Source organism: Chenopodium album, chromosome 4, assembly GCF_948465745.1.
Source record: "Chenopodium album chromosome 4, dcCheAlbu1.1, whole genome shotgun sequence".
Lineage (NCBI taxonomy): Eukaryota > Viridiplantae > Streptophyta > Magnoliopsida > Caryophyllales > Amaranthaceae > Chenopodium > Chenopodium album.
The window spans coordinates 49950660-49972113 of record NC_137837.1 but is presented as its reverse complement, the minus strand read 5'-3'; the positions used below and the strand labels follow the sequence as shown (position 1 = coordinate 49972113).

Here is a 21454-nt window from a genome sequence, read left to right as displayed (position 1 = left end):
TGTCTGACGAGGTAACTTTTACAGACTTTTTCAAGGGTCTGAGAGACGGGTCGACTTTTAAGTTCGACTTAGTCAGAAAAGGGGCTTTCACCTTACAGGCGGCCCTGAGGGAGGCGGAAAGCTACATTCAGGCTACCGACCTCTGCTCGCCTGGTAGCCAGTCGGACTCCAAGAAGTCCGACAAACAGAAAGACAGCCAGTCAGCTCAGCCGGCCAAAAACAAAGAAGAGAGCAAGAAAAGAAAAGAAGTCTGGGCGGTTACTGACTCTGACCAGCCGTCCCAGAAGAAAAAGAAAGAATTTAAACCGTACGTTCCCAAGTACGAGTTTAATAAAGACTGCAACTCCATCCTCATGGAGGTAAAAGACCAGCTGTCCATTGAGAAGCCGAATCCTATGAAGAGTTCTGTCCAGTCACGAAACAAAAATAAATTTTGTCAGTTCCATGAGGAGGTTGGCCATGACACCAACGACTGCTTTAGTCTTCAGCGGGCGTTGGACCGTCTAGCTAACAAAGGGCTGCTGAAGTCCTACATTTCTAAGTCCCCAGCCGGGGCAAAGAAGAAAAACAAGGGTCGGTCCTCCAAGTCTACCCCCCAGCCTGCTAGTAGTTCGGATACCGACAAGGAGCCGGTCTACACTATAGCAGGCGGGTTCTCATGTGGTGGCCCTACCATCCGGGGCACCTAGAGTCATCTTCGAAAGATGGACAAAGATGATGAAGAGCAGGCGGAAGCCAGCGCCTCCTTCCCAGACGTCTTGATCACTGAGAAAGATAGGGGCAGCGTCCGCCGCCCGCATGATGACCCGGTGGTCATTGAATGTAAGGTTGCCAATCAGCTGGTTGGACGGATCCTTATAGACACCGGCAGCTCATCAGACATCATCAGCCTCCGGTGCCTGCAAAAGCTGAAATACAACGTCAGCAGCATGCATCCGGTCACCCACCCCTTGGTTGGTTTTGGAGTGGGATGGTCTACCCAGCCGGGAGAATTGACTTACCCATTCGGCTGGGAGAGAAAGGCCAGGGACGACATATTCTTGGCAGATTCTTGGTCGTTGAGGAGTTGACCGCCTACAACATCATTCTTGGCAGGCCACCCCTCAACGTAGCCAAGGCAGTAATCATCCCGTCCCTCATGCTCATCAAGTATGAGAGGGATGACGGCTCTGTTGGTTCCTTGAATGGGGATCAGAAGACGGCCCGAGAGTGCTATCTTTCAGCCGTCCGAGATACCGTGGCCCCAGGCGGTCAGGAACCAATAGACCTTGACAATGTCAAGGATGCCGACCCAGCTCCTGCCCCACCAGCAGCCGAAAAGAAAAGAAAGGCACCTCTGCTGGTGGAGGTGAAGAAAGAGAAAAAATAGCAATCACTGACCAATGAACGGTCAGATGAGCTCCGTCCCCAACTGGCTGGTGAAAGCATTGATCTCGTTCTGGACGGCAGCCGTCCAGAACGTACTGTTAAGTTTGGACGGTTGCTCATGCTACCTTGGGTGCAAGCTTGCACCTTCTGCTCAAAGAATTCAAAGACATTTTTGCCTTTGAAGTGGAAGAGATGCCAGGCGTCAGCCCGGATCTCGCTGTCCACAAACTCGCCGTGGACCCCAAAAAGAAGCCCATCCGGCAAAAGAAAAGAAATCACGGCGAGGAAAGAAGTCAGGCGGCAGCTGCCGAAGTCAAAAAGCTGCTAGACGCCAGGTTCATTCGGCCTTGTAATTTTCCCGATTAGGTGGCCAATGTGGTCCTTGATAAGAAACCGAATGGGACCTGGCGCATGTGTGTTGATTACACAGACCTCAACAAGGCGTGTCCAAAGGATAGTTACCCGCTTCCAAAGATCGACAGTCTGGTCGATTCTACAGCCGGTCACGCCTTGATGAGCTTTATGGATGCCTGTGGAAGAAAGATTAAGAGAAGACGGCCTTCGTCACTGATCAGGGGCTATTCTGTTATACTGTGATGCCGTTTGGCTTGAAAAATGCGCCTGCCACTTTCCAACGGATGATTAATACGGTATTCATTAATCAGATTGGGAGGAATGTGGAGGCGTACATTGATGACATGATAGTCAAATCCAAGCAGCAGGCGGATCACCTTGCTGATCTCCGAGAAACCTTTACCACACTCAGGCGGCATAAGGTCATGTTAAATCCTAAGAAATGCGTCTTTGGTGTTGAGTCTGGGAAGTTTCTCGGATTCCTGATTGATCAAAGGGGGATAGAGGCTAACCCCGAAAAGATACAGGCGGTGATTGACATGAAGTCACCCCGTTCTGTCAAGGAAGTTCAGAGACTCACCGGTTGTCTGGCCGCCCTGGGGAGGTTCCTCGGCCGGTCAGGTGACAAATGCCTCTACTTCTTCTAAGCAATCAGGAAGAAGACCAGATTTAAATGGGGGGATGATGCTGAGGCGGCGTTCCAGAGGTTGAAAGAGCATTTACATTCTCTGTCTAGGTTGGTCAGTCCTTTGCCTAGGGAGACGTTGTACATGTATTTAGCCGTCTCAGACCATGCCCTCAGTGTCGTTCTCCTTGCTGAGCAAGACGGCGTGCAGCTCCCGATTTACTTCATTAGCCATGTTCTTAAAAATGCTGAACTCCGGTACCCCATGGTTGAAAAATTTGGCCTTGCTTTGTATATGGCATTCAAAAAATTGAAGCCTTACTTTTTGGCACATCCGGTGGTGATCTACACGGACCAGCCACTCAAGCGGCCAATGTCTACCTTGGACTCATCCGGGAGAATGTTGAAATGGGCTATTGAAATGCAGAGCCTTGAAATCACTTACGAACCAAGAAAGGCAGTGAAAGGTCAGGCGTTTGCCGACTTCATTGTTGAAATGACTCGTCCGGTGGCTCCGGATAATCTTGATCAGGTTTGGAAAGTGTACGTAGACGGGAGCTCTACAAAGAACGGCTGTGGTGCAGGCGTAATTTATGAGTCTCCTGAAGGAGACAGATTTGAATATGCACTACGCTTCAAGTTTCAGGCCTCTAACAATGAGGCGGAATATGAAGCCCTGCTAGCCGGCATACGCATGTGTAAGGCGGCAGGGGCCATGAAAATTGACGCCCACTCTAATTCTCAATTGGTTGTTAGCCAGTATGAGGGAAGTTATGAGGCTACCCATCCGGCTATGATCAAATATCTTCAGGCAGTCAAAAAAGAGGCCGGGGCACCTGAGGAATTCCGGCTGAATCAAGTGCCTAGGTCTAAAAACAATCAGGCGGATGCATTGTCAAAACTGGCATCTTCCGCCTGCCATGACACGCCTCGGTCTGTCTTTTGGGAAGTTCTGGAAAAGAGAAGCATCTATGAAGATCCCATTGGAGTTCTGGACCGGAGCTCTACCTGGATGGATGGCATCCGGGCTTATCTTTCAGACGGCACCCTTCCTGATTCGCCACAGGAGGCAGCCGTCCTGAAGAAGCGAGCTGCGAGCTTTGAGTTGAGAAATGGAGAACTCTTCAAGGCGGGGTTTCTAAAACCCCTGTTGAAGTGTGTCACCCCAGAAAAGGGGAGGGAAGTTCTCGAAGACTTGCACTCGGGATTCTGCGCCTCTCACATAGGCGGCAGGTCCCTAGCCGTCAGAGCCAGACGACATTATTTTTGGCCCACTCTTGAGGCAGACGCCAAAGAGTTGGTGAAGAAATGTGACAAGTGCCAGAAGTTTGGCAAACTTATTCATCGTCCGGCTACTGATCTGACGGCCATCCACAGCCCAATCCCGTTTGCAAAATGGGGCATGGACATTCTAGGTCCTTACACGCCTGCTCCAGGCGGAAAGCGCTACATCTTAGTGGCTGTGGATTATTTCACCAAGTGGGTTGAGGCTGAGGCGGTTAAAAACATCAAGACCTCAGACGTAATTTCTTTCATCTGGAAGAATGTTATCACCCGGTACGGGGTACCTATGTCTATGGTGTTTGATAATGGTCCTCAGTTTGAGATGCCTCAGCTAAAAACTTGGTTGGGAGATCAGGGGATCTCAAGCTGTTTTGCATCTGTTGGCCGGCCCCAAGCAAACGGCCAAGTTGAAGCCTTCAACAAACTCATCTCAGGCGGAATTAAGAAGAAAATAGAAAGAGTCGGTGGCTTGTGGGCAGAAGAGCTAATCCATGTCCTATGGGCCATCCGGACAACGGAAAAAGGGGCAACCGGTGAAACCTCATTTCTCATGGTTTACGGTGCTGAAGCCGTCTTGCCCATCGAACGTTACGAGCCGACTCTCAGAGTCATGTTGTATGATGAAGAGGCAAACTAGGAAGCAATGCGCCTGACATTGGATTCACTCCCAGAACGCAGGGGCAATGTCGCCTTGCGTCATGAGATTTACCGTCTGAGAATGACTAGAGCCTACAACAAAAAAGTACACAAGCGTCCTTTGAAAGTTGACGACTTAGTGTTACGAAAAATGGAGGCAACCGGTAGGGCCAATGAGTTGGGAAAGCTAACACCAAATTGGGAAGGCCCCTACCGGATCTATGAAGATGTAAGGGACGGCACCTACCGCCTGGAAACCCAGACGGCAGGCGCCTGCCTAGAACTTGGAATGTAGACAATCTGAAAAAGTACTACTCTGAGAATGTAAATTTTTGTAAACAAATGAACTAATCAATGAAATCAGACTTTGTTTGCAAATTGTGTTAATTTTTTATTCTCCATCCGGGTAATACCCAGGCGGGTTCTCCTTTACCCAACTAGGTTTGATACTTAGTGAAAGTTACATTTGTTGGACCGCCTGGGTAATACTCGGATCCCTTGTTTATTTAGGTTTGATACTTTGTTTATTCAACCGCCTGATTATCCGCATGGGTAATACCCAGACTGACCCGTTTGTCTAAAAAAACTAAGTTCGATACTTAGAGTAAATTCAATACTGACTAGAAACTAAGCACAAAAACGTTTAGTGGCTACGCAACCGGTCTCAAACAAGACCAGAGGCTAAAATGGCCGGATGGTTGCTCATTTTATAAAATCGCCTGTCCCAACATGGACAAAGGCGTCCGGCGACACCCCTCCGGGTGCAATCGTCGCAGAGAACAGACTATTTGTCGGTTCTACGTATCCATGCAAACGGCAAAAATTGAACGACCAAATTGGTCAACTCATAGCCGTCTGACCAAAATAACCTACGAAGAACGAATAAGTTCCCAGATACCGGATGCCCATCAGCCGGTGGTTCTCACTTAGGTTATTTATTCCAAAAATTGCACCTCTCACCCCAATTGGTGTACGCCGTCTGTGTAGTGACCGAAACGCCTGTTGGTGTACGACTGTGCACTTGGTTTGGGGCAATCACTACTGTGATTGATTGACTTACAAACATATCATGCTCTTTGCAGCATCAGACGTTTTCAAGTCAATCAACCAACTCCACTTGAAACCAATCACACAGCCGTCCAGGGGCAAGGACAGCCAGACTATTGACTAGTTAGGCAAGAAATCGCCGCATGCTTTTGATAAGATAGGCAAAAATTAAAATTTGCAAAAAATAAAAATTCGAATGCAAAATGATCAAAACCGACTCAGTCGGTGCACTTCATAAAAGTCCATCCAACCAAACGGTTGTAATGGATCAAATGTTAACCGGACCCCGTCCGGGAGAAAGAAAATGTTAATTAACCCGGCTCCACAGCCGGTAAATACACATGTACTCGGCACGCAGGCCGAAAAAAGCAAGTTTTGGCATACAGCCGCTGAATAAAAAGAATTAAAAAAGCAAAGATTGGCATACTGCCGCTGAGGGGTCACTTTTGGCCTGCAGACGGTGCCTCCTGGTCCTCTCCCTTCTCCTCATCATCTGAGGGAATTTCTTGCGCTTCACCGGGACCAGGAAGATCAAGCACGGACGGCTCATTGTTGGAGTTGACCCAGGCTTCGAAAGAGGCAGGCTCTGGCTCGCCTTGTTCTCTCAAATACACCACGTACTCGGCATAGCTGTGCGCCAGTGCCCAGATGCTATAATCCGCGTCTGGGTACAAGGCAGCCCAGGCAATCTTCATACGGGCGTCATTGTCAGCGTCACTCTCAGCAACAAGGCGGTTTTGTTCCGCCTCCAGGGTTACTGCAAAGTTCTTCAGAGCCTGAGCAGCCTCCTTCTCCAGCTTTTGAACCTTGGCCTTCGGTTTGGTGTTCTCTTCGGAAACACCTTTAAGTGTGCCAAGGTCCGTCTGGGCCTTCTTGAGCGCTTCATCAGCCTTCTTGGCGCTCTCATCCGCCTTCTTCTGGGCCTCCTCCGCGACCTTCTTAACCGTCTCAGCATCCGACGCCTGCTGTTTGGCCGTCTCTAGATCCGCCTCCAGCTACTGGATACTAGACACCTGTGTCATAATTATTGCTTTAGTTTCAAGTTCATTTACGATAGTCGAGTGTAAAGCAATATTATCAGCGTCTATGGCGGACTTCTTGGCCCTTTTTACCTCTTCCCGTTTGCGGGAATAAGGACGTTTGAGCCCGTCCACCCGCAGCATGGCCTGCAAAAAGTCAGGCGGCATAAGTATGGCAGGCGGGATAAGACACTTGAAAAAATACGATTGAATTAACAAGTTTCTTACCTCAGCCAGAAGGGATAGAATGCGTTCAAGATTGAATGTCTCTATCCCAGGGATATTGTCCTTATCCCTCTTCCGGACGGCTTCCAGCATGGCCTTGGCATGCTTCTGGACATCTAGTCAGCGGGGAGATTGATCTGCACCACAATCAATACGTGATGAGTGCGAAACTAAGGCAGCACCTATTTGTTGCCGATCGTCTGAGGATGACGTCTGTTGGGAGTGGGATTTCACCCGTAAAGGCCACCCCAGCTCAAGCGGGGATTCAAAAGGGTTCTTACCTTCAGAGCCGGCCAAGCGGGAACCGCTTGCAGGCGTGGTGAACCCCGCAGCTGCTGATAAGGGGTTGACAAGATCAAGGCACACGTTGCCGCCTACCTTCTCGAGTCGCCCCGATATCCGTATCGTCTTAGCCCCGGCTGAGGCGCCAGGAGTTGACGCAGAGGCGGACTTTTTTATTTTATTGAGAACGGCCGGGGCCTCCTCCCTAGCCCGTTTGAGATTCTTCTCAAACGATTTCCCAACTTCTCCCCCCTGCGAAAATAAACAAGTCAAAGTTAGTATCCGGGCAAGATAGTTTTTAAAATAAACTTAAGAAAGGGTCAGGCGCTCAATACCTTGGCCTTGAGCTCGGCCGCAGCTTTCTTCGCAAGATCTTTGCGGATGGTCGCAGAAGACCGCTTGGGAGTTTTCTCCGACTGCAACATGTTTAGTGCTTCCTCTGCACAAAGAAAGAAATTGATCAATACCATAAATCAATTCCGATAGAAAAATACTACAGACGGTATAAACTCAGGCGCATACGTTTGGTAAACATGTGCCCTAGCCCGCAGGCGGCCAGGAAACATTCATCCCTGAACCAGGCGCTCTTGGGAATCCAATTCTTAGGAACTTTTATTGTTTCCCCGGTTGACAGAGTTGCGTCTGTGAGGCCGAAAAAGTCTGCCTCAATTATTTTGTCAAAGTCTTCCTCTGGGATCCGGGGAAGAGCGCACTTCCTGCCAACAAGTCAGGCTTCGTATTGTACAGACGGAATTCATAGTTTTCCCGTCTGGTCGGGGCTGACATCAGGTAGAACCTATGCTTCCAGCCATCGAACTTGGAGACCTTGTCCAAGGTCATCATATATTGCGGCTGCGTGGTTAGAGTGTACCACGCCCTCCAGCCACCGGGGTTAAGCCCCTGGAACTCGCAGGCGGCAACATACCCCAGAATGTTGGTCCAGGAGTTCGGGGTAAGTTGCCAGACCCCAAGGCCGTAGCCTCTTAAAATTGCCTTCACCGCCTGGTGAAGGGGGAAGCGAAGGCAAGCTTTGAACGCCGCCTCATAACAGCCAAAATAGCTGTTGGCGTTCTGTTCATCGTCCTCCTAGGCGATGGTGCCATTCTCAGGCGGCACCCGGATCCTATACCCGTCTCCTAGCGGGTGCATTTTCGTAAAGTTCTTTAAGTTCTCTTCCATTTGGATCCGGTCCTTGGAAGAGACGTGGATGTTGAAGGGATCGTCCTTCTCGCTCCACTTTTTCCTTTCTTCCTTCTCGCTATCCGGAAGAGGGGGTAAGTCATCGCTGCTCTCAGAGGTAGAGGCGGAGCTGTCACTCTCCGTCCCCTCCTCACTTTGATCCAGGGGGGCAGAGACGGCCTCGTCGCCGCCTTGATCACACTCTTCCAAGAAAGAGTCAGCAGGGGTTGAAGGGGCGCGCGGAGGGGATCTCTCCAGAGTCGTCTGGTCTCCCTGACTAGACGTTTCGCTCTTGTAATTTGGGTCTGTGGCCGTCTGCATTGTCCGAGCCATGGTGTCCTGCACAGACACATAACTGGTCGGAATCCATGGCAAAGGGTGGTCCCAACACCCCGAGCCGGCACTCCCAGTCCTAGACTCAGCCGTCCCTGGTGACCGGCTGGACTCTAACCTAGGCGGTGTCGTGTGTGTTGGTGATGCATCCATTTATTGCAAGAAATATGTACAAGCGGTGAAAAAAGAAAAGAGCTGAGAGAGACAGAGACGGTATCTTTTGATTTGGTATCTGAAAGTAGGCGGGACCGGCTGGGTTGCTGAAGAACAAACTTTCTTGCTCGCGTCTGACTCAAACGGATGACTTCTGCTCTCTCAGTTTTTCTCTCTAGGAAATTTTTGTAAACGTACAAAATTATGAGGGTAAAACGGCTATATATAGAGGGTAAATTTGGGGGCATTTCCGTAATTTACCCGGAAGGAGAACGGTTACTCTGTAACGGTAAAATTACCGCCAACCGAAGCGTGACATGTGTCACAGATGCCATGTGGCGTGCCACGTCACATCTGTGAGGGGCAAATGTTTAGGGTAATTTTACCCTGCCACGTGGTCCAATCAGAGGGTGACACGTGTCAGCCTCAGACTGGTCCAAAATGGATCAATCCCTGCTTGACACGTGTCATTCCAGAAATAAAGGGAAAAAGGTGGCCTTTAGGCCCAAATCCCGAAAACGGCGCAGCCCGCCAATGATTAGGGTTCAGTGACCTAATCAGGGGCACAATTCCCAAAGACCCTGTAAATAGGGAGATGTCCCTCATTTTGAGGACACGTTTTACCATTTATTACACCTGCATTCTTTTACATCAGAAAAACACCTGAGCTTGAAATCAGAGCAGATACCTACCTAAATTTCCGTACTCTTTATTCCTTTTCAAGTTACTAACTTGATCGTCGGAGGCGGAGCTCCAACCACCCGGAGTCTCCGTTATTTTGCAGGTACAGCTCGAGTCGGATCAGTCTTCGTGACGTAACTCTCCCGAGGGACAAAAACACCCAAAACACCTAGGGAATCCTACTACCCTTGGTAGATCTAAAAAGGCGGTTTTTGGTGCTCTCCTAGATCGTGTTTGGAAGAAATTACAAGGTTGGAAGGAAAAACTTCTTTTGAGGGCCGGGAAAGAAATTTTGCTCAAAGCGGTGATCCAAGCCATACCAACCTACCTCATTGGACTAAGTTACTTTGGGATATTTCTCACAAGGCTGATAATCTTTGGGTTAAGTGGGTTCATATCTACTATTTCAAGCACAAAGATTGTTGGACCACTCCTACCCCTGCTAGATGCTCCTGGTTCTTGAAGAAGATTTTGAGTTGTAGAGATGTTGTGAATGATCAAGGGGGATGGGCTGGTTTTGTTCAGGGCAACAAGATGAAAATCAAGAAGCTTTATGCTGCTATTAGGCCTCAAGTGCCTAAAGTTCCTTGGAAGAGAGTTACTTGCCATAACTTAGCAACCCCCAAGAGTGTTTTCATATTGTGGCTAGCTTTATGGAATAGGCTTGTCACTAAGGATAGGTTGCTTCAATGGCACATCTCTTGTGATCCAAAGTGTTTCCTTTGTCTGAATGGCAATGAAAGTGTTCAGCATCTTTTCTTTGATTGTGATTTCTCTAGGAAGGTTTGGAGTAAGGTTTTGGGGATCTTACGTGTTTCCAAGCCTGTTCAGCAGTTTAGTGATGAGATTGATTGGATGAAGAAAATCCGCAGAAGTTCCAGATTGAAGAATAAAGTGATCCAGGTGGCATTTACTGAAACGGTTTATGGTATTTGGATTCAACGGAATGCAGTTCTCTTTACTGGTTGTTGCAAATCAGTTGATGCCCTTGTTCGGGATATTGTCTTTCACTCAGTTTGTAGAATCCCGGCGGGAAGCAAATATTTGTTTGTTTAGGGCTTGTCTCGGGCTCTTTGTGTTTATGTTCTGGTTTCTTTGGATTGGGTTCTGATACTGGGTCTCCCGTCGTTTCTTTTTGTTTCGGTTTCTTTCTTTTGCAGGCTGTTTCTAGCTGCTGTCTGCTGGTTTTGTGTTGCTGTACTCTGCTGTGTTACTGCTGCCTGCTTTATGTGCTGCTGCACTGCTGGTGTGTTACTGCTTTTGTTGCTGCAGTCTGGTTGCTGGTTTTGTTGGGGTTTGGTTGCTGCTGCACTGCTGTATGCTGTTGCTGTCTGCTGGTTTATGCTGCTGTGCTGTGCCTGCTGTCTGCTGTAGTCTGCTGTTGGTGTTGCTGTGTTGCTGTTGCTGTGCCTGCTGCTTGCTGTTGCTGATGGTCTGCAGTGCCGACTGCTGTTCTGGCTTTTTGCTTCTGCTGCGCTGCTATTCTTTTGCCTTTGCTGCTGTGTGCTGCTGTAGACTATGAGTGGTGTTTGTTGCTGCTGCTTGCTGTGCTTTGCTGCCTGCTGTTTTTGTTGTTGCACGGCTGTTTTGGTGCTGTCTTTGTTGCTGTAGTTTATTTTTAGTGTTGCTTTGGTACTCGTTTTGTTGTTATCTTTGTTCTTTTGGTTTCTTTAGTCGGTTTGCAGGCTTGTCTGCTTCTGGCTGTAGTTTTTGATGTTTTTCGGGTGTTTGGTTTTGTTGTTTTTCTGGTTGTTTGTTGTCTGGTCTTGGTTTCCGGAACCCTTCCTAGAAGGTGGCCGGAAATCTGAGTCCAGTTGTTCTAGGTCCTTCCTAGAAGGTGGCTAGGCTTGGATCTAGAACTGGTTGTGGGGTTGGCCTGTTGTTTTCAGGTCTTTTGGTGTTTTGGTGTTCTGGTGGTAGTTATAACTTAGCTTTTGTAAGTTGTAACTTTCTCTCTTTGGTAATAAAATTTTATTTTCCAAAAAAAAAAAAAAAAAAAAAAACCTACCTCATTGGAGTCTACAAAATCCCATCCGGAATTATTCATCAAATCCACTCGGCAATGGCAAAGTTTTGGTAGGGACAAAAAGGGACGAAACGTAAGATCCACCGGAAGAGTTGGGAGTCCATGTGCACGTTGAAATGCTTAGGGAAAATGGGATTTAAGGACTTAATAGTCTTTAATGACGCCCTTCTTGATCGACAGGCGTGGAGTATTATTAGGGAGCCTAGCTATCTAATGAGTCGAGTTATGAAAGCCAAGTACTTTGCTAGATCAACGTTCTTAGAGTCTTCCTTGGGCTATAACTGCAGCTTCTCTGGGAAAGGAATATGGGGGTCGAAAGCTCTTATCAAATAGGGGATGTTGTGGAGGGTTGGAAATGGGGATTCTATTGACAATTGGTCCGATCCGTGGTTAGCAGATGATGAGAGCGGGTTTGCTTCGACCACGAGGAGCTGCATTATGTGAGAGATTTGATGATTGCCGAGAAGAATGAGTGGGATGTGGACCTTATTGAACAGCATTTGCAAAAGAGATGTGAGGTGTATCCTTGCACTTCCTCTCATTGATCGAGTTCAAGCTGATGAGGTGTTTGGGCATTCTCGAATAATGGTAATTACACTTTACATGCTAGGGAAGGGTTGCAATTTGGATAATTTTCAAGAGCATTCGTGGCAATTAGCCCGCAACTTAGCCGCCACCGCCTCCACCACCACTTACCCAACCCAAACGCATACCCAGACTTGAAATCCTTCTCCCAATCCTACCTAGACTCAAAACCACTAATCCCACATAGCCGAAACTACCCATACCAGAATTCACCAACCCACCCCCACCCATACCCGAAACCCCAATTCTACCTATCTAGAACCCAAAACCCCAACTCCCACCATTTCCTTCTCGGTTCTCCCTTTCAATTAAATTTTGGGCTGAATTAGGGGTGGCCGTACGCCATTGATGTTGTGGGTGTTGTTTTCAGTTGTGTTGTAGGTGTTGTGGGTTGGTCGTGGATGTTATAATGAGTGATTATAGGTGGTGGTGTTTGTGGTGGTCCTGTGGATGGTGTGTTGAGTGGTGTTGGTGGGTGATAATGGAGGAAGGGAGAGGAGACAGAAACAAACCGGAAGGGGAAGAAGATAGAAGTTTTTTTTTTTAAATTAAAAATAAAATTTTGATGAATCTGGAATTGCCACGTGGATAGTAACCGGTTATAAAGGGTAAAGTGACGTGCTGGGATTGTTGGAAGAAAATATATAGTAAACTTAGGATTATTCAGGGTTAATCGAAAAGTTGGATTATTTTGGGACAATGAGGCGAAGGTTGGATTATTCTTGTTAAACTTTCCGATGAATTATACAATAACACAAAATTAACAAGATCTCACTTAACTATATTTTACGTTACATTTTAATCACTAAATATGGTTAAACAAAAACACGTTAATAGCAGCAAAAGTCAAACTGTTACGAATAAAATGCAAAAGAGAAAAAAAGTTATTACATTTAATAAAAGTTCTTATACTAAGAAATAGTTCAAGAGTTTAAGAAGAACATCATAAATTAATTTTTTTAGTGGTCTTGGATAGATGGCTGAGTAAGATAAAACCCAAAACCCTTTGGGTCGATTTACCCAAAGCATGAACAGTATTTAAAAAACCTATTAGTCAACTTACATCAAACCCTAAATGCTAAAGCATATGCAGACACTTCAACACCAATTGAACTAGTTGACATCAAGTTTTAAAGTTATCCCTTAAAGACCGAAAACTTCAATTTGATAAACTAAAATCGGCTACAAAACAAGTAGGACTGTTGTTTATTTTGAACCGTGGATTGATCAAACCAAAATTTGAAAGATAAACTTCATGTCCCACAAAAACACATCAGTATAACATTAATTTATTTACCTTCCTATTTACAAAACAAAGAAAAGTACACACAAACATACACCTGTAACCCACCATGCAGACACACAAACTCACCCACCCAAAGCTACGCGGGGTGAGAGACCGAGAGGGATGGAGAATAAACACAAAGATAACAAAAAAACACAATGTAACAAGAAGAGAAGAGAAAAGAAGCGAGGAAGCTAGGATTGCTCTTACAAAGGGTTGGTGACGACTTTCTCTGCATCAAGAGGAAAAGTTTGTAAGAACCACAAGCCATAAGTTGGAATATACCAAAATACCAAATCATTTCCCTTTAAAAAACCACAATGAAAATGGGGAACAAAACAACCTAAAATTGATGAGAACCAAAGTTCAAATCTAGGGCCTAAGAGAACCACAAAATCTTAACAAGCTTTCCTTAGAATGATGGCTGATGTTGTGCCACCTTTAACCCATTTAATTTACCTACACAATGGGATTTGGAATGGACTCATTTGTTGGGCTTGAATTTGTGTAATATATTGCATGGATCAAAGACACTTGATGGAATTGCTACGTATAAAATATTATTTATGTTGAAACCCCAAGTGGTTTTTCCATACTATTATAGTGCGATTCTAAATAACTTTGTTTTAGTCTTTTGGATCCACTATGTTACGAAATGCTTAGTTTAGCCCAATTAATTTTCAAATTAAAAGCTTAGAGTGGACTTGGTAATTTAGGAAGCTCGCACACAGTTTGTTAGGTTACTGTCTAAAATTAGTGTTGTTTCTATTCTATGCAAGGTTTTAGTGTTTTACATGGCTATGTCTACATAAAAAGTTCCATATACTAGTCAAAGTTTGAATGTTTAAGAATATGAAATCAATCAATAATGAGCCTTAACTTTCAACGAGTAAAGAAGATAACTTCATTCATTATTCACAACTTCATTGGCTTAATTGCCACTTCTTAAAAAAATTCACTTTTGCTCCTTAAAATCACTTCCCTCCATATAAGTCACCTAATTAAGCAGAGTTAATAATTTCAAAATTGCAATGCATCATATGTTTCAGCCTAGTAATCACTCTACATAAACCAATACTCTAATGCCTCTTTTAAACAATGTCATTAAATATAAGAATGGTGTCAGGTATTTATACAACTTTCAATGGAATATACAGCGTGAATACATTTGAATTTGTGATAATGCCCATTCATAGCTTGATCTACTGATCTCAACTTATTTTTCCATCTTCATAATGCCTCACAAAACTTTTTCCAAAGAAACCTAGAGATTCTAGTATCACTTCGTTATGTGGGTGGAGCCTTACATTTATATCCTAGGTGTGATTTATTTTACTAACTAGAATTGCTCTTGGAAAATATGGCATTTTTGCATCATACACCACTGTCTTATAAGGAAAAGATGGTATTTTCATGTTAGTAATGGTCTAACACATGTTTTTTTTTCTTTGGCTTAAGTTAGTTTACATCATCAAAACACATATAGTTTGACTAAAAGATTCTGGTATAACGGACAATGACTAGTATTTTAGCAAGAATACTTAAAGTTCTCCTCCGTGTTAATGGTTTCTGTAATTTTTTGACAATTACTAACTATTCTCACAAGTCTGAGTTAAGAATTATCTTTTTATTAACTCTTGGATCTACACCAAGCATGGCACTCTTAAAAGTCCAAGCATCATAGGCTATTATTATAACACTCTTATACCTTAAATGTTGGAGGTGACAAAAGGAAACTAGAATTAAGAAAATAACCTTGAAGTACCATATATATATGGAAAAATGGAAACTAAAAATCTAACCATTGCATGGTCTGACAATAAAAATCCAACCTTCCATTAATCTCATAAAAATCCAACCTTTATACCCCACCTTCTCTCACAGATCTATTTGACCTTTAACCTATTAAACAGGTTAAAAAGTTTTTTTCTTTTTTTAATTATATTAATTTCCCTTCTCACTCCTCCTCTTTCTCTCTCCTCTCTCCAACAATCCACCAATCCAACAATTCCGCCACCCCAACAACCCACCAAAAACCCGACCACCCCAGCCAACCTAAAACCCGACCACCCAAAAACCCCGACCACCCCAGCCAACCCCGGCCCACAAAACCCGGCCATAACACCAACCACCCCAAAACCCCAACCACCCCAGCCAACCTAAAACCCGACCACCCCAGCCACCCACGAAACTCGACCCACAAAACCCCGGCCCTTATACCAACCACCCTAAAACCCCGACCACCACAGCCAACCTAAAACCCGACCACCTCTAAACTCACCCCTTATTTCTTCTTGTTTAAGGGTATGGGTGTCGTGGGTGGTCGTGTTTAGGGGTGACGTGGGTGGTCGTGTTTGGGGGTGGTCGTGTTTGGGGGTAGTCCGTGGTCGAGTGGTGGTAGGATTTAAGGGTATGGGTGGTCAGTTTCGAGTAAAGGGTGGTAGGATTTAAGGGCATGGGTGGCTGCGGTGGTCAGTTTCGGGTAAGGGGGGTTGGTGTGGTGGTTTAAGGTGGTCAGGTTTCAAGGTTAGGGGCGGTGGGGAAGGGGATGTGGTGGTTAGGTGCGGTGGGGATGGGGTGGTCAGGGAAGGAGGTGGGGATGGGGATTTTGGCTTTTCTGATTTTTTTTTTTTCTTTTAATTTTTTTTTGTTTTTTAATGATTAAAAAAATAATTGACCAATTAATGACTGGCACGTGGCACATAGCTTACAAAAATCGGTCATCAATAGGTAATGGATCTGTGGGAGAAGGTCGTGTATAAAGGTGGATTTTTGTGAGATTAATTAAAGGTTGGATTTTTTTTGTCAAACCGCGCAAAGGTTGGATTTTTAGTTTCCACTTATATATATATATATATATATATATATATATATATATATATATATATATCCCATATTTGATGGATGTACATGATAATATATCCCATATTCATAAACAAAATCTGAAAAGTTTTTTCAAATATGCAGGCAGAAGTATCTACTTGCAGTGCTGCTATACAGGAAAAACAGTTTCGTCTTTTACGATAATTTCTGCATGTTTCCTGTTCAATATAACCCACTATTCCCCACCGCCCAAAAAAAATGAATAAAGAACACAAAAAAATAAAAAAAATAACACAAAAAATAAAAATAAAATAAAATAAACATTACTTTACCGAAGTAAATACTACAAGCATATTCAAACCACTAAGTTCATAAAAATCACACCTGAGAGCCTTTACGCCAATTTGTAACAGGAATAACAGGTTGCATCTTTGGATTGTAACATCCATCCTTTGTGTCAGCAAAACTATCAATACCATCAAACAAAACAAAATTTAATAGTTTTCTTTTCATAAACCCAATGCAGAAGCATTCGACGATGTACTTGGTCTTTTTCGTAAGAATATTGAATTAGTCTTAAAGCTCGACAGAGGCCTTGCATGGCGTTTATGTTGGCTTTAATACAAAGGTTGTGAGTTGTATGAAAGTAACAAATATGTAGTTTGGAAGTAAAGCACGGTAGCTGGCCCAATTAGTTAAGTAATAATCTCGTTTGGACTCTTCATATTTTAGAACTACTATGTTTGGAATTGGTTTACAAGATTATCCATTGTAATAGAATTCATGTCATAAGCAATTAGGAATATAGTTTTTCTGATTTCTTTAGATGGCATGAGACCTGATTAGTCAATCTTAAGCAAGCTAAGTTGATTTCCTTAAGATGTTAAGAGTTAGAGACTTGTCATCTTAGTAGATCTGAGTTTTAGTCCTTGTAAATAGTCATATGGGCTAGACAGATACATTTAGGTGTGAAGTAAATTTAAAAATATATGTCAGTTTGTGCTTCAGAAATTTGTGTGTTCTCGTAATATTTGGTGATTAAATTCTATAAAGTTGTGGCCAATTGAATCAGTTGAACAACTTGAACTCATTGATTCTTTAATTTGGTTTTTGTTGGATGTAATTCCTTTTGAGAATAAATCAAAGTTACTGTTTTCCGCATTTGTTTTTTTTTTTTTTTCTAAATCAAATACATCATCTTGGTAATAGTGCTCTTAACCTATTGATACTTTTATTTTATTTTTGTATTGTATTATGCGCTCCTATTTAAAACTCTAAGAACAGTAGCAAGTTTAAGTCTTTTTTCTCAAAATCTTAGGTCGTCAATTTTTCCCGCAGAGATTGGTGAAACCGTTTTTCTAAAATCCTAATTTTGACAAAAGAATCTATCCAAGGCCATATGGTTTCTTCAAGATTGTTAGGATTTCGCAGTGAAGAATTCAAAGGATTGGATTCTTCAATTAGAGGATTTTTTCAATCTTATCTAGTTAAATGTGGAGGAGAGGTTAATGATTGCCATCATCGGACTTAAAAGTGATGCACTGGGATATTTGAAAGGGAGTAACAATAGCTGTTCCATAAGTGGTGATTAAGTGAGGCTGCATTTTAGCTCACCCCCGATGAGTTTCCTTCACTACTCTAAGTTGGGTGACAAGGTGCGGCACCCTAGTACTCTCTATGAGTTCGTTCCAATCTCAGCGAGAATTTCCAGAAATAGAAATAGATTAATAAGATTCACTTCGAGAGACCAGAGCCACCACATGTGGTAGAGGAGCTTGGTGGCAGCTGGGTGGAGATTTCTGGCAAAGAGTTCCAGAAGCAATAGAGTGTGGAAAATAATACGTAGTAGATTAAATCACCTAAGCGTATTGTTAGATTTGGCCTTCAATTGATCCTTTCAAGACTTGGAAATCTGTGCTTAACGATTTTATAATGTATTTCCTGAGGAACTACTGCCTGAACTACATATGATTCGGACTGAGGATCACAAGGATTACGTTTCAGGATAATCTTTAACTAGTAAGACAGCTTGTGGGTCAAATCCTTGATAAACTAAATAATAGCAATGGAAATTTGAGAAAAGAATGGAAAGGGGTTAAGTGAGGGAAAGCAAAAGTCCATGCGTAGTATCTGCCTTGTTATTACATTTGTTAGATTGGACTATACTAGATGGTGAACAAAGCTCTATAGTGTTTTCGAAAATTCGATCTTATCAAGAATTTTCATAGTTTTAGTCTACTTTGCAACAAAGTTCCATGACGAAAAAGAGAGATTCCACTTATCTAATTTCTAGATGAATAACTTGGTAATATTGACATGAACAATTTTAGTTAAAATGGTAAATTAAACTAATCGCAATTCAAAAGATGAACAAACGAATCTTACCTGTCAACAAAACTGGTAGATGTTGACATGATATAATCATACGTATATCATATGTTAAAGCTTCTCATATTCTGCATCAGATTCTTCAAATACTGATTTGATGAAATCAGCTAATGCTGCTGCTGCTGTAAGCTGCTTGCTGTGACTGTCTGAGCTGTAACTTGTACAGCTGGAAGGACTGTCACCAATAGCATATTTCCAGGCTCCAATCATATAAATTTAAGTATCCTTAATTTCGAAATTAATGTTTCCCACTTCACTCTTATGTGAAATAGAAATTTAAATAACAGACAGGTGTTGTGTGCTACACCATCCGGCCACAGGCTAGCAGCCATCCAAGTTGGACAGTGGCCGAATGCAAGAGGAAGTTCTTAGAGTTGGCCTCTCCTCTCGAAGACATGCTGGAAAGCATATTGTTGGGTCGATGAGGAGAAAATCAAGACAGAGGTCGGATTACTTGATCTGTATACTCTTGAACAAACTATTGAGTTGGTTAACAAAGGAGACAGGTTGGAGAAGAGGTAGTTGTGGGCCAGGAAAGGTTAGGTCTATCATAGTGCTTGCTAAAGGGACTGCTGGGAGTATGGGCTCATCTGTGGGCAACCTAACACCACCAGTTATAAAAGTGGCATAAGGATTTTCAATGAACCCTGCCAAGGGTCGGTTAACATGGGCCAGCCAGATCATCTAATTCTCTAAGGGTTAGGGCCAAGGGGAGAAAAAAGGCATCCATAAAAAAGAATTGCAGGAAAAGAAGACAAAAGGTTTGTGTTTTAGATGTGATGAACGTTGGAGAACTGGGAATAGGTGCAAGAAGCAGGTGGATCAAAAGGAGGAAGAGCAGGCAGATCCAACGAAGGAAGAGCTCTACTCTGCCACCCGCGTGGAGACTTTAATCCCCATAACCAGAAATAGCGGTACCATTAATTTGGTCGGGGTGGTTGTTATGGTGGATTCGGATACAAAGCATAACTTCATTTCCGTCGGAAGGGTGGAGGAATTAAAACTCGCCATCAGAAATTCATTAGGCAACGAGGAGATGGCAAAAGGAAGAGGAGTGTGCGGATTGGAGATTAAAAAAGACTAGGGTCCAATGGCTCAAGAAGTTAGGTGAGTCACTATAAATTTCAGGTCGCCGGAATTCCCAGTATAACTGGAAGTCCCTCAAAGTTATGATATGGTCTCTGAACAAAAAAATGGGGATGTACTAGTGGAGCTTTGTAGAATGGACTAATGGAGGAAGGCGAGTTTTTTAAGAGAACGCTGCCCGATTCCAGCACCCCATCTGGTTTGCAGCCCATATGAGGCACGAGCATGCTATAACACTCAAGAATGGAAACTCGATTCCCGCATATCCAACAGGACACAATTGAAAAGCTTATTGAGATATGCTAGACACCAGAATAATCAAACCATTTACAAGTCCGCTTTTACTAGAGAAGAAGGATGGGTCATGGCGATTATGTGTGGACTATCAAGCCCTTGACAAGAGAACTTTCCCCGATAAGTACTCGTCATTGATGAGCTGCTAGATGAGTTATTCGGAGTTGCTATTTTTTCGTGAAGATTTGAAAGCCGAAGATCACCAAATTTTGGTGAAACTAAGGATACCCATAAGATGGCATTTAGAACCCGTGAAAGGCCACTATAAATTTTTAGTCAAACCCTTCAGGTTGCTCCCGCCACATTCCAATTTGTGATGAACAATGTGTTTTGACCATTTTTCAAAAAATCCATATCGGTCTTTTTCAATGATATTTTGGTGTATAGAGAAGATGAAGAAGCCCATAAGGAATACATGAAATTAGTGCTTGAAAAATTGGAGGAACACAAGCTCTTTGCTAATTGAAAGCAATGTGAGCTTGGCAAAAGGAAAGTGGCTTATTTGAGCCACGTAATTTCTTCAGAAGACGTGGCAATGGACTTAGAAAAAATTAGAGTCATGATTAACTGGCCCATTCCAAAGAATTAAAGGGAGCTGCGTAGTTTCCTTAGGTTGACTGTCACTTCAATCAAGTTTAGCCGCAACATTTTATTATTGTCGATAATCACTAATTAATAAAAGAAGAAAGCAACAATAAACATTAAAGCTGTAAAATTGATTACGTACCCTCCTAAATTTCTCAGTATTCTCACTCATTCAAATAACATGTTTTTTTCACAGGTTTGCAACATATCAGCTCAAGATTCACAAAGATATAAGGTACCTGTATACTATCATTAACTTGACGGTTTAGAAAATACAGGGACTTTGTTGTTGCCTTATTGAACAGGAACCCGGGTCTTGAATGAACAAAGACTGAAAAGCTTTTATCCTTGTCACCCTGCAAACAGGTAACCACAAAATTACATTCCCAAATTTTTAGTTTTTTTTTTTTATTATTTTTTATTTTTCCTTTCCACAAGCGAGGGCAGGTAATGAGAATTGATCCCAGAATTCCCTGAAACGGGAGGGAAACACTAACTGAGAATCAATCACGGAATCCCCTGAAACCGGAGGGAAGCACTAACTACCTGAGCTATCCTCGCTTTCAAAGTAATACCTTGTGTTCAAAACTAATTAACAATGCTTTCAGCGAAATAAGAAACTTACCCGAAAAAAGGAATCCCAGACGAAATCAAGAGGAAGGCGATTGCGAGCAATAAACAGGAAAGCAATCTTAGGCTTTTGGGCAAAGAAATTCGGAAAGGGCATGAGCAAATTGATGGTGGATCGATAAATTTCAAGCAAAACAAAGCTCCCAATGCAAAGACACAGCAGAATCGCAAAGAACAACCTCCTCTTCCATTTATGGTGATGAGAAGATCTAATATGGAAACTTGTGTTCTTCGCTTCATCATCTATTATGTAGCAAGTTTCCAGATCTATAATCTCACACAAATTCAATTCAAAAGACCAAAATTTTGGGTCTGTTCCGATTGACTGAACTCAGCTGAACTGAACTTATTAATTAGTGATTTTTAACTACGGATTAGTGATCTTTGATTATTTATTACTATACATATGTGTATATACAAATGTACATATTAAAATATTTACGAAAAATATACTATATAATTATAATTATAAAATGTATGGAAAATATATTATAAAATGTATGAAAAATATATTAAAAACTTGAAACCTCTAAACATTTTAAACACATATACTATTTAATTTAAAA

The 21454-nt window shown here is 43.2% G+C and overlaps 1 protein-coding gene across 3 annotated transcripts in view; it reads right to left on the bottom strand.

Moving 5' to 3' along the window:
• The window catches only part of LOC145629128 (glycosyltransferase BC10-like), a 45644-nt gene extending 24621 nt beyond the window's left edge, over nt 1-21023 (bottom strand). Inside the window, exons 1-3 of one of the 3 annotated variants that reach the window (XM_081681641.1) lie at nt 20884-21023; nt 20498-20614; nt 16290-16371 (exon numbers count right to left, since the gene is read on the bottom strand). In XM_081681641.1, the coding sequence (XP_081537767.1) occupies nt 16290-16371; nt 20498-20511 (96 nt within the window). In that variant the 5' untranslated portion in view covers nt 20512-20614; nt 20884-21023. Of the gene's footprint in view, nt 1-13292; nt 13315-16289; nt 16372-18290; nt 18360-20497; nt 20621-20883 lie in introns of those variants that run through there. The other 2 variants (XM_081681642.1, XM_081681643.1) reach the window with 2 other exon arrangements.
• Nucleotides 21024-21454: the final 431 nt, after the last annotated feature.